This window comes from Ambystoma mexicanum, chromosome 10 (genome assembly GCF_040938575.1).
Source record: "Ambystoma mexicanum isolate Mex_15411 chromosome 10, UKY_AmexF1_1, whole genome shotgun sequence".
In the NCBI taxonomy this organism is placed as follows: Eukaryota; Metazoa; Chordata; class Amphibia; order Caudata; family Ambystomatidae; genus Ambystoma; species Ambystoma mexicanum.
The window spans coordinates 173626560-173640160 of record NC_090932.1 but is presented as its reverse complement, the minus strand read 5'-3'; the positions used below and the strand labels follow the sequence as shown (position 1 = coordinate 173640160).

At 44.7% G+C, this 13601-nt stretch overlaps 1 protein-coding gene across 1 annotated transcript in view; it reads right to left on the bottom strand.

The window, feature by feature from the left end:
- Positions 1–13345, bottom strand: part of POLB (DNA polymerase beta) — a 230210-nt gene extending 216865 nt beyond the window's left edge. The window contains exons 1-2 of the mRNA XM_069617656.1: positions 12913–13345; positions 9094–9151 (exon numbers count right to left, since the gene is read on the bottom strand). Of these exons, the coding sequence (XP_069473757.1) occupies positions 9094–9151; positions 12913–12973 (119 nt within the window). The 5' untranslated portion in view covers positions 12974–13345. The remainder of the gene's footprint in view (positions 1–9093; positions 9152–12912) is intronic.
- Positions 13346–13601: the final 256 nt, after the last annotated feature.

Below are 13601 nucleotides of genomic sequence, written 5' to 3'. Positions count from 1 at the left end.
GGCCATGCCAACCCATGTTATCATGAAATGGGGACCATGTTTGCACTAGAAGGAACTAGGGAAGACAATTTCTCATTCCAAGATCCTCTCAGAGGGTGAGTTTTACGTATTCATTCAGCACTTGGATCGTCTGCGAATCCTAGCTCTGCTCCGTGTACATGGATGGGACCCAGGATGCATACATTGTTGTTTGTATAGGTAACCCATTTTTCCTATTGCACACCGCACCTTCGCGAAGGCACAGGCTCATTCCACACATCTAGCATTCACATAAAACACAAACACTTTTGCACAACACCTCTGACATAAGAATGAAGTTACTTTTAACAACAAAATTCAAACTGCAGCTTCCCACATAACTTTCTACTTACACACAATCCTCCATATGCACGCCATTCAGACATTAGCAGGGTCTTGGCTACCCTCACATAACTTTAATTGGCTGAAATGCACACACACACATAATAGCACCTCCCAATCTTCCCAAATTTTGGACTCCAGTCCCTCGGAGTGCATTCAACCAACAGCGTGTTGGGACTACAATTATGGTGAAGGCACTATATAAATAATAAAACGAATACATGAGTCCCCCTTTGCCTTTTGCCCCTTAAAGAATCGATCACATTATTCTCCCTTCCCTCCAAGCATTAAGTGCTCTCAGGCCTATACCACTAAAGCACTCCTCCCAGATACAAAACAATTAGGGTAACAAAACATGACACAGTAAAGATAGAATTTAATTTTTGTGCATTATTCTCCCCACTTGCGAGTCACGCAGCACTTTTTTCTGGACTCTTGGTTTTTTGATAAGTTCTCCTGAGGATTTTGGAACCTTTTTCCCCCTCACTCAGTCATTTACTCTTCCCCCTCACTCAGTCATTTACTCTACGTCTGGGAACCTTTTGGTTGTATACTTTGGGAGCTATGCTTTCCTCCATCTTTTAAGGCGTCTGCAATTTCTTATTGCAGAACGCAGCACTTTCTGTGCAGTGTTAATACAAGCTCTTTGAGCTGCTCTTTTTATTTTCCTTGTGACAACTACTGTTTCCAAAGATGGGGGATACTTTCTATCCCACCTAACCACCTAACTTTTATTGTATGGAATCAACACACCCCACCTTATGTGGAAAGCTGAGGGGACACAATATATCCAATATTCCACTTCTCCTGTAACTTTCTAATTACAGGGACAAGTTACTCAGAGTGGCTCGTGGCAGTGGATGTTTTCCACCGATTCTTAGTGAAGTATACACGCAAGCTGCCATCGCAGCTGCAGTAAGGGACACATGGGCTGTTAGGGAGAATGTGCTAATTCCCTCCACTTTAGAGACCCCCAGCAACTTTGCTGGATTTTGAGGACCTGATTTTTTTTTCACCTGGTGATAGCGAGACACTCCTCCCCCCCCCCCCACTACGTATTTCAATGTGATTTATTGAACTCTGTGTTTCTTTTGATTATGGAGCCTGACAAACTCCATAGGCATCATCTTTTCCATTGTGTCACAGCACCTTCAGTGCAGTGGCACAGGGAAGTCTTTCAGATTTCCCAAAGGTTTAACGACCTTCTCTGGGATAAACTACTGTTTCCCAGTACAGTAAAGTGAAATTGACTTAACTTACATTTGTAACTTTCTAGACCCAGCACACACTATCTTACAAAGAGGTGCTGGAGGGGTTACTTAATATCCCCTTTTGTCTAGCTTCTCATGTAACAATGTTATGTTACCCTTTCCTCGATGAATAGCTGGAGGCAGTGGTTAACATTTAACTACTGTGGTGTGCATTTACAGCAGGCTGCGTCAGCAGATGCGGTAAAGCACCCATGGGTGCCATTTTTGTCAAAATGGCCCTGCTCTTCTTTTTTTGCCATTTCTTTGTGGAAAGGTCCTTCTTGAGATTTACTCTGCGCGCCAAACCAGGTTTGGTCCCTTTGTTTGCTTTGCCTTTGGCGGGATTCACAAGTGAAGCCCGCCTCTGGCGCCAGGGTGTCTGGAGGGTGCAGGAAGTGATGGAGCTGCCAAAACCCCCTGTGCTTAAGTCTCCTAGGAGACCCAAATGCACTCTGTGGTGATTGGCCGGCTGACTGTCCGGTAAGGACAGTGACCCTGCTGGGTGACTAACAGCTGTGCTCGAATGAATGGGAGAAACCTGAATAAAAAGGCAAGGCTATTGGCTTGGAAGGCAGAGTCGACCACTGGATGAAGGAACCGAAGAAGAGGACGCCTGCTGCAACTCCTGGACCATTTGTTTGCCCGGTGAAGCCCTGCTGCTGTGCTGAAACTCCAAATTCGTATCGACAGAGAAGCCCTGCAAGGACGACTTCTAACCTTGAGTTGGGGGGGGAAAAAATCAACTCCAAAGTAAGCCACCTGGACATCTTCTCTGAGCTGGTTGAATTTCCACGGAGTTGCTGCTGGAAACCGAATAGCCAGGGAGAGCGACACCAGACTGTGTGCATTGCTTTTGAGTTGGCAAAGGGCTCCAGGAAGATCCTCCGGACACCCAGGAAGCAAGACTGACCGAGCCCGAGCCCCCTCAGAGTGCACGACCCCAGAAGCAAGGAAAGTCTATCCCGACAGCCAGAAACTGCAGGGTTGCTATTTGTGGAAGTTACGAGGAGCTGAAACACTGAAGTGCCACTTGTTTGAAGATTTCCGGTTGTGAGCGGTGACCGTCCCATTGCAAGAGTTCCCTGACGTCCTCCCTCTTGTCCCCACGACTGAGGCCCAGGAACAGTGAGATCTGCAGAGCTGCACAGGAACAGAAGTCATCTGCTGCACTTTTTCTTCAATCCAAAGGTACTGTAAAAGTCTGAGAGAACTTACCTCTCATTTTAGAGTTGCTTGCATCTTCTACTACTCACAAGCCTAAACAGCTTGTGGCCCTACATTGATACTTCTTTTCTTCAAAGACTTCTAAAACATTGTGCCAAGACCTTTTCTACTTACCTACCAGAAGTGCTTCAGCTCACAAACTTTTGCCCATTGACTTAGCCCATTACACTGAATAACTGCTTATGGAATCAAAAAGTATTGGCCTGCTTAAGAATATTTGTGTTCTCTTGTTTTTTCAAATAACCTTTTCCTTTGACCAATTCCCAAGAATGTTCTAAATGCAACAGTGAGATATTAAATGTCCCCAGCCCCCCAACTATTGAAGTCACCTGAGGGTGTAGGTTGTGACTGTGGGCCATCCCAAAAGGGTCTTTACTAATTTAGTGTGTAGTTTTGGGGTGTATTTATGGGTTGCTTTTATATTGCTCCCTTCTGAAGGCGGACTGATAAATACATTAATAAGTGTTTATTCAAGAAACCTTGTGTGTACGTGTTTATTTGAATACTTGTCACTGTGAATCTCTGTGCAACTCTCCTACAGCTCACATTGACCCCTCTTCAGATAGGCCTGGCTGCTCAACACACTATTAACATGTGTAGTACAAGCTTATACCAAAGGTTGGGTTCCTATTGCCAGGAGGTCAGAGTTGTTGTAGTGCACCCAAAGGGTACTGCATACAATCTTGCCTAACATGGGCCACCATTGTATTAACGTGGTGCCCATCTTCTTTTTTTCGCCAACTCTTGATGACTTGTCCTTTCTTGAGCCTTCTTCTACCTAGCTGGTTGTGGGAGGTCTTGATGGTTCTTTTGTCTTTGGCGGGCTTCCTTGCGAAAGTCCATCAAGGCTCTCTGAGTGCCTGAAAGGCCAGGAAGTGGGGGAGGTGACCAAAACTCCCCTGGTCTTTGTCCTGCTGTGTGGCTGCCTGGATCCAGTTTGAACTGGGAGGCTGGCTGCTTTGGGACAAGCCAACCCCCAGATTTGCATGTAATGCTTGAATGGTGATTTATTTTCCAGCCATATTTCCTGCATAAATGCGAGGGTCATGGAGCAGCAAGAGAGTCTACAGCCATCTCTAGAGGCGGCCAGTGACTGCTGAGTGACAGCTGCTGCTCCATCCTCTTCTGATCGACAGGGACAATCCAGACAGGACAACACCGCCTCCCAATCCCCACTCCTCCCTCCCAAGTCCCCCCCCATATACTGGTGGGCCTAACCAGTCTCGAGACAACCTGCATTTTGAGCCATCCCTCGAAGAGCTGAGACTGTCCTGGGCTGCAATTCCTCAATACCCTGGGACCTGGAACAATTTGCTGTGCATTGTCTCCTGAAGCGCAGTTTCGGCTGGAACTTCGTGGGCATCCTGCTGGATCTACAGTGACTCTTTCCCGCCCTGAGATGTCTCCCCCTTCCAACTCGGGGAGCAAGAAACAGAGAGAAGTCTGCCATGTGACAATCGTCGCTAAACCAAAGCCTGCATCGAATCCAAAAAAGCCAGTATCATGAAGATCAGCTGCTGGGCATCCCATCTGCTACCACCATCTGTGAGACTAGCCGTTTATCTAGACAGCCACACCCCAGATATGTAAGAAAGGCTTAAATGGTGAATGGTGGGCTCAGGCAGTTTTTTTGCATAAAAGGTGAGGGTATTGGAACTGAACCTTAGAGTCGACTACTGGACTGAAGATCCGAAGAGGAATTCATAGAAGGTCTTCCCAGCAAATTCCAAACGACCGCCAGAGGCATCGAGTGACCACTGAAGACCCAACCCCAAATTCCGAGTGAGAGGGAAGATTGCTTGAAGAAGACTTCCTCCCCTGGATGCCTGGGCCTAACCAGTCTTAAGATCACCAGCGTTTTGTGCCATCCCACGAAGAGCTGCGATTTTCCAGGGTTGCAAACTCCCAATACGCTGGACCTGTGCCATTTTGCAGTGAAATGTTGTGTAAAGCACAGATTTGGCTGAAACCTTCCGATATTTAATAAGGGGGACAGAAGTGACCCTATGAATTACTGAACGATATGGACCTTTAAGATATGCTAGAACGGTGTATGTTACGCTGGGAATGTCTTGTTTTAATATAACTGCTATTGTGTCAAGTGTTTCTTTGAACTGATTGTATGCTCCAAGTACTGTGCGCCTCACTACAGCCCTTCTCCCCCTAGACTAAGCCTGGCTGCCCAAAGCTTTTGGTAGTTCAGGCTAAAACCTAAGGGGTACAACCCTGTTACCCAAGGTGGGCTTTGCCAAATTTGGTCACTGACAACAACTTGTGGAAAACTCTTCAACAAACAATGGTTCCAATGAAAATGTTACCTATAAATCTTTTCCCACAGATCCTCCGGTACTGTGTCTGGCTTCTATTAATATTTTAAATTCACCCATTTGTCAGGAAATATCTGGTAATCTTACTCCAATGTACACACGGAGTGCGACTCCCGCAGTAATGTTCCATTAATAAAATCCCTCTACTTATGAATTAAAATGCAATATATATAAATGAATAAGAACGTTTGGACATTATCTAGGAGCCTGTACTAAGGACGGCAAGCACAAAATAGAAACGTCATCTAGACCATCAGTGTAAGGGAGGAGATTCAAGCCAAAAGCAATGTTTTAGCACAGAGCAAACCCCCAGATATAAGGAGAAAACTATTACACACGAGGCGACTGGATCTCTAAAGTTTTCCCACCTCCAAAAGCTCTTAATTTAAAAGGCGAGGCAGCACGTAGGTTAGCTTGAGAAGAATGGAGAGCGTGGCTGGAATGTAAGGTTTTGGGTTTGTTGCGAGATAGCTGAAACTCGGATTCGAAGTGTTTAATAGATAGTGCAACCTAGTTTAAAATGCAAATCATGCAATCCTCTTCATCAACCTGGAGCCAACAAAGCACTTTTTGTAGATTGGTGACATGATCCCTCTTTTTAAGGTCCAACTGTAGTTTAACTCTTGTGTGCTGTTCAAAATGCAATTTACGAATGGGTTAGGCTGCAAACCCAGCATTTAGGCATTGCAGTAGTCCAAATGAAAGTGAATTATGGCAACCCGCAATAATCCCATCCTTCTTTATCAGTCAAGAGTCCAGGCCAAACGAAAGAAATCACATGGAGGAGCAAGTTTATGTAGCAATACAACTTAGCCAATCAATTAAAAAATACACTATTGCACATTTTAGTCCAACGGTGTGGTATCTCTTAATTAAGCCGCCATGCGGTGCGTTTTTCTGTCCTATGCTATGGAGGTCAGAATAGCACTGTGCAGCATATCTTCCAATCTGTCTCACAAAGTCCTACAATTGTTCTTTTTTCTGTGTGATTTTGGATAATCCCTCTGTATGTTCCATTGCATTTAAGTGTTGCAAGTAATGTGAACTCAGTTTGAGAGCGTTCTTGAATAACTAACTCATGCTCTCTATCAGTTTATAGCCCAGGCCAACCTGGCTTATAAACGGATAGAGAGCAGTTTGTATGTGCAAGGCATCAGGGCCACTTTGCGTTTGCAACCCAGTAAGAACATTGGTGGCAATTGCTCTCCCCTGCTCTTGAAATTCACTGTAAAGCCTGACCACATTCGCCACAATAAACCTAACAAAAGGATAGCCTTACTTAATCACACCCTTTTGGTGGCAGTCTCTTCTTTATCCTGTGAACCATTATTCCATAGATGTGTAAAGAGTATAAACACAAATACAAAGCAAACTTCCATTTATGAAACCCATTTTTATAAATATTTGAGCATGCAGTTCAATGATCCTCCGTTGTTTAAACCTCTACACCATCAGGGCTTAATGGTTTCGTATTGTGGCTAATAACACAGAATGGAGTGGTGGTTGTTCACAAATAACCCAAACTCTATAAGGGCTGCCACTGGAGGGGTGGAAGAGAGAGATGGTAATCAATCTCACACAGAGCTCCCGGAGAGACGTTCAAGTAGGAATTGCCATTCCCCATTACATTATTTTTTTTAGACAAAAATATTTTTAAAATCAAACAGTTCTTTGTATAATCTATACTTCTTTGCATACCAAATGATGTATTGCACCTTAAACTTAGTCCTCGTATCAGGCAGGAACAATTTTAAGAGCCAATTCCAGTGGCACTCCTCTACTGGTACCACTGACCCAAACATACCCATTGAGTTGTATGGGTAGAAGAAGAGGCCAAGCTCTTATACAACAGTTCTACATTTTTGCTGGGATCAGATTTAGTCCATTTTTGGGGAGTAAAGTTAGAGGTTTGCCGATTACCTTCAGGCCTGTAATTAGAGCTTTCATTTGGGATGGGAAAAATGAATGGCAGGGAGGTGAACAAGAGGGAATTCGAATTTTCTTTGATAAATAATCACGAACATGTGCACATGAAGAGGGATTTGAAAAAGAGAACATAGCTTTAATTCCAAGTACCACAAAGCCCGGGCTAAATGTTGAGATTCACCCAGGCAAGAGTGTACCAGGAAAGGCAAGGGAGATCATGTGAAAAAGGGAATGCATGCGCTGCCCCCACCTATAGTCCCCAAGAGGTGGGCGGGAAGAGAGGAGCTTTAGCTGGGCCAGATGCTTAATCCCAGCTTCTGGATCAGGGAAATGGTGAATGCATGGAGATTGTCAGGTGGGAGAATTTTACTCCTTATTTTTAAACTTTGAGAATAAATGCAAATTAGCTTTCTCCTTTACAAGTGAGTAAAAAGTATGCGACAGCCAGTTGACGCATGCACAAATTTGTATGGAAATGATTCTCATGTTTTGTACAACGCTTGCACTGGCTCGAGTGTCAGGTTTGGAAGGGTAGAATTGTAATCTTGAAGATGCTGTGAAGCCTGTGTAGTGTGAGGGCAATCACTCAAGTGTGAGCAAAGACCTTGCTGCCGCTAACCAATAGTGAATATTTAAAGTAGACATTTCATGCTCATCCATAGCTAATGCATGGTTCCGATGCCTAAGTATTTTACACCCTTAGTGTTCATTACATTTTAAGAGTAAAAATGATTTGCCTACACAAGAGTGTAAGATGTACCTGACAGGCAACCAAAACATCACTAAACTTGAAAATGAACAGAACACATTAGCAATAAAACAGAGCTGTGTAGCAAAGAAGTCTGGCTTCAAACAATATATTAAATTTGAAGAAAACGTGTTCTTCTACAGATTAATATAAATGAACACACCACATATTTGCATCTTGATGATAAAACACACTCAAAGGAGCTTCAAAATATCGTTTTGTTTAACGGAACCATGTATTCAGTTAAAACATATTTTGTTTGTTACAAAGGATACTTCCCAGTGGTGCCTACGTTTTCCGCCGTATTACTGATAGAACCATAGCACGCTAGGAAAATAAATATGCATACATAATGTTCTTCTCAACCCAACATACACAACAGAAGTTGAACAAAGGAAACCTTTCATTTTCACACTGTGTGCGGTTCCTTTCTGAAAGTCTAAATGCACACAAACCAGAGAGTAACTGTCTTATTTCCAGACGGCTCCCCTACAGCCTGCAATTTCATCTAGGTAGATGAAAATCAAGATGTTCTGGTTTCTGTCAAGTGACCTGACCTTTGCACTGCCCTATTCTCTGAACTAGTATATAAATGAAACTAACGTAAAAACAAAAAGGTGTCGTATTTACAATATTTGAATGCGTAAAAAGGCCCGATACGACCCTTAGCTGGATGTCTGGATGAATGGACCAAAAGGTTGGTAGGCAGCATGTACAGCTAGGGTGATGCGAGTAAGGAAGATGACGAGTTACTGGTCAATAATGAGATATACATGGGCAGAGTCTATAGCTCTAGGAAGCTCCAACTGGTTGCTACACCTTTTTAAAGAGTGTGTGTGACGTTGCTTTTGGGCAGAAATTTCTTGGATAACATGAAAAGGGTTGGAAGAGAGGGACAACATCAAGGTGTGACAAGCAAAACAAAAAAGTAACGGAGGGAAAACATGTGAAAAGCAAAAGGAGATCAAACCTAAACGTACAAGGATAAGCATACATCTTACAACATTGAGCACAACGTGTTGACAATGGGGAGACAACTATCCCGACAGCTGCCTCCTTCCCTTCATTTCCCAAAATAATTGGCATATGCTGCAAGTATTTGCATGTGTGAGGCAAGCACGACGGTTCACACAGAGGTGTGTAAATACCTGCAGAAGGGTAGGGACACAGCAGCAATGCCCGAGCATGCCAGTTGTCTGGGATGAAAAACACACCAGTCTTCGATAATGTTTGGTTCCCACTGTGTTGATAGACTCACCTGTAGGCATTGTACTTGTGGATTGCTCGATTGACATTCCTCTCATAGTTTGCAAGTTCTTAAAAAAAAGAAAACAAATAACACTCGGTGAAGGAAAGCAGGCCAGTTTGATAAGCTACTTCACATTGCATCTAGTAGCGTTGACCAGGGTTACTGAATAAATATTCTTTAAAATGCACAATTTGCATCACATTTTATCGAAAACCTTCCCCTTGGGTACAAGTCTCTCACAAAAGGAATGAATTGCTATTTGCAACTGTGCGCCACTTTTTCATTGGTGCTGAGACAATTGTAGGGCCAAGTCCGACCATGCCTGCAAGCCTGGGGCATGCTTAAGACGCAAAACAACACACCAGCAAGCTGCTGAGGGCACAATGCCCAGATGAACTGCCATGCAGCACAAATCCACAAAATACAAGCACACCTGCTCAGGACCCAACAGACCGACACACCACGCTCGTGCTCGTGCTCAGGTTACCAACACATTGGCACACAGGAGCCATGCTGAGGATCCAATATTCCTGAACAAAAGCACCCTTCTGAGGGGCCAACATTCCCATACACCTGGACATTCCGAGTGCGCAGGGCCCTGTGGAGGCCTCAACACACCATGATCTTGCTGATACACCACCGATCGAACAACATAACAGTAACCTGCTCAAGTCCCAGTGTGACAACTGGCATGGAACACATTAGGATCTAAACGCACCATGCTGCTAGAGAGAAGACACACCTGCTGGCCCTCTCATCAGAAAGACGACAGTGTAGTACCACATGGCATCACTCACAGACAATGGAAGTCGCACAGTGACCCATAGGATTAGCCTCTGGTCCTATAACGAGATGGGAGATCTATGTACATGTACTTTTTATTTCTGAGGTCCTGCACCCTTATACCAGGGATCATACACCCATATTTTGCCTCGCAGTTAGCCCTTGCGCACTGTCCACTGCTTTTGCTGTGTATGGGGTTATTTCCTTTCGGCCCCTTGTGTCCTCCTCATATCTTATTCGTCCCATTGTCTTACCCTGTAGTTCAAATCTCACCCCTGCTGCACTCCCTCATCTCCAAAACCGGTTTCTCTCTCATCTCCGTTTCCCAAATGCCTATGCTCCATTTTCTCTCATTTCTTTGTTACAGCTCTCATTTCTTTGTTTTCCCTACAGATTTAGCGTGGTGTTTTCCCAGCAAACCCAAATACAAAGTGCCATAGTACCCAGCTATCTACATTCTGTTGGGAGGTTCTCTGGTGAGAGGGGGTTAACTTGAATTGGGCACCCAAGCCTTTTCCCACATTCAATATTGACTAAAACATCACTATTACCCTCTTGCCCAGAGCGGACCCATGTCCAAGTAAGTGTTCAGTGGCCACTTAGGTGACACCGAGAGGTCTGGCTCACGTTAATGTGGAATACTGGGACAATAAATTAGACCTTGGAGTAGGACATATAGATAAGAGAGCAGGAGATATGGTTTTCTGTCATCTCTTCAGGAAAAAGCTGTGTGAGGAGAGGGTGAATCCCTCTACCCCTACCCGCTGCTGTACAGTGCACTTAAAACAAGGCATGTTCACCTTTAAATTCCAAGCATTCCTTAAACTGCACCTTCATCACGAGACATATGTGTTTCCATTAAACCTCGGACAATGTGCCGCCATAATGACCGTTGCAGACAGCTCTTTCCATACAGCTCCATGGCACATGCAGACAGCTCATTCTGCCCACCTCAATCCTGAGCATCAACAAAGGTGTGCCAATTAACAAAAAATGAAGGACCCATCTCCTGCATGCGACTGCGCGCAGTTCCGTCAGCACTAGGGGTGTCACGGTATTCGTTTTATGACGGTACGATAACCTTCTTTCCAAATGACGGTATATCATGGTTATCGCGGTACAGCAGGTGGAGTTAACTGATCTTAACAAATATTTTCTAAAAGGTCATAAATTGACAGATTTATCATCACAAACAAAACCAGGCACCCAGGGCCAGAATTGGGCTTTTCAACATACTTTCCACTGAAATGCCTTGCTTCCACCAAACACAAACACACGTGTGGAGAGGAGGGGGTGTGGTGGAGGCCTGCTGCAACTGGCAAAGCAAACTGAAAAGCTTTTCTTAAGTGGTCATTTAGGCTTTTTGCTTCCCCACTGGCTACTGGTGAAGATGAACATGTTGCCATCTTGATAACCTGCATGCCACAGATCAATGGAGGCTGATGGTAGTATACGCTTGTGCACATACACACACACACGCGCACTTTCTTTTTACGTTACAGCCTTTAGTTTACTTGCGGGCCAAAAGGTGTTCAGTAATCACTGACATGTTACCCTTTGGTATGGCAGCAGGGAATACCCACAGAGATGAGTGAATTTCGCAGTGTGACTTATTATATGTAAATTCAATGATAGAACCAGGGAAATCCCCCATTGCCATATGTTTAGAGAACATTATCCATTATAAATATATAAACCCCAAAGCCGCCACCCCAAAGTAAACCCTTTTCCTTCTTGGCACTGTATCTATTCTTCCTATTGCTAACATATTGATTTTGTGTAAGGCACGTGTGGTTTATGGAATGCTCCAACTGAAACTACTTGGCAGACGGCACATCCAACAGTGCAAAACCAAGACTGTGCAGCAATTGCTTACTGCAGCCTTTCCAAATTAGATTGAAAAGCACACTTAACGGTATGAACGGTATAACAGTATAAACAATGTGACGGTTATTATTGTTCAATTAAGTGGTTCACGGTATCTTTAACGGTATACCGTTATACCGTTACATCCCTAGTCAGCACATCTCCGCCCTGGGTATCTCCAGATAAACCTCTCACCTACTCGCAAATATGCCCCTCCCCGAAGGAGCCCCACATCAATCTACCAACTCCCCTCAACAACGAACCCTGGTAGAGCTCTGACAATGCAATGTCACCCTGAGCACCCAGATAGCTCTTCCTTCACCCTCAACACATACATCCCCAGCCCGGCCTCTTACAGTGTCTCACTGTTCATCACGCACACGTCTCCGATAGTGCATCAAGAACCTGTGCATTCACTCAGCTCCATCACGTGAAAAGATTTGCCCATGCACTTAAGCATCACTAACACAGTTCTGAACATACACTCGATCCTACGCGCTAGTTTCCCCATCCCCTGGTAGTAAAGCACACTGAAGGACAATGCATAATTGTGGCCATGTGGTTTAATTTTCTGCTATGGAACTATCTTTTGCACTAGCATTCTGGTTAACCCTTGGCAGGGGCAACGTGCTCGCCTTGGAAGCAAGACAACACGGAGCAACACAGGTTCGATCCCCGGGTCCACCACGCTTAGAAACCTCTGGGTATTAAGCGCGTTATAAATAACTTATCATCATATCATACTATTCTCCATTCTAGAACGTCCCTGCTGCTTTAAGAAAAAACTGGTGTTGGGGGGTAAAGTTATAACATAGAATGGATTTAAAATAATCTATGAATTGACTTGTTCTATGTAAGTGTATACGTTTATTTTTCTATTTAACTTTGAACGTGGTAAAACATGCTATCCCCCAAATTCCAAAAGGAGTGCAAGGGGGGAAGAGAGTGCGTTGCAGAGGTTCTCAAAGTTGCATGGTAACAATACGACCACCTTTAAGTACACCCTCCTTAGTCTATTCCCGCACACGTAAGGGTCAGGATTGACCCAATTGAGACACTCCTCGCAATCTTTCCTCCATCTCCCGTTCCTCTGTGCACGCTTTCTGCCTCAATGAATGAATCTCTCACCGATCGGACAATCGACGTGATTGTCTGCTGCTCTTCCCTACAACCCCTCACCCGTCAGAAAATCCGTGATGCCGTCGTTGGGGCCCTGCTCGGGAGCCTTTCTTTTGCTCATGGCTTCTTCTCCCTGGGCTATCGCAAGCCTCTGCTGTGATCGCTGCAGTGGGGACAATCGAAGACACCAGGGAGCAGCTGTGCCGCCTGTGCGTGCCGTGCTGTGTTGTTGCAACGTGTCTCTCACGTCATTACGCAGAACGTACGATGCCACCAGCTGTTGAGTGTTTTCACATCCATCAATTCGTTTGGAGCACTTTCTGAAGACGGGGTTTGTTCAGACGTGGTACAATAGCGCCCCCTGCCGAAACTAAGCACCTGCTGCACACTCGAAAAAGTGAGGACAGCACAATGATTTCGTTGTATATTTAACCTTTTTTACAGTAAAAATGTGGATTATGCCTGCCAAAATCGCTGCTGCCAAAAATTGAAATGTTCTCAAGGGGCTTCATGTACCCCGCACAAATGTTTCGCAATAGTGCATACTTCATTGTGGTGTGTGCTCCTTAAAGGCACTTCGTGACGTGTCAAGTCACGACACAACGTACATAAATAGCAGGAGCCCGTGTCGCACTGCCACACTGTCGATGAGGCGGTTGCCTTGTTGGATTCTTTATGGGCGTGAACCCGCTGTCCCTCTGCCAGTTTCCCTCATTACATGCGCGAGCTGTAAACTGCTGGAGCTCTTT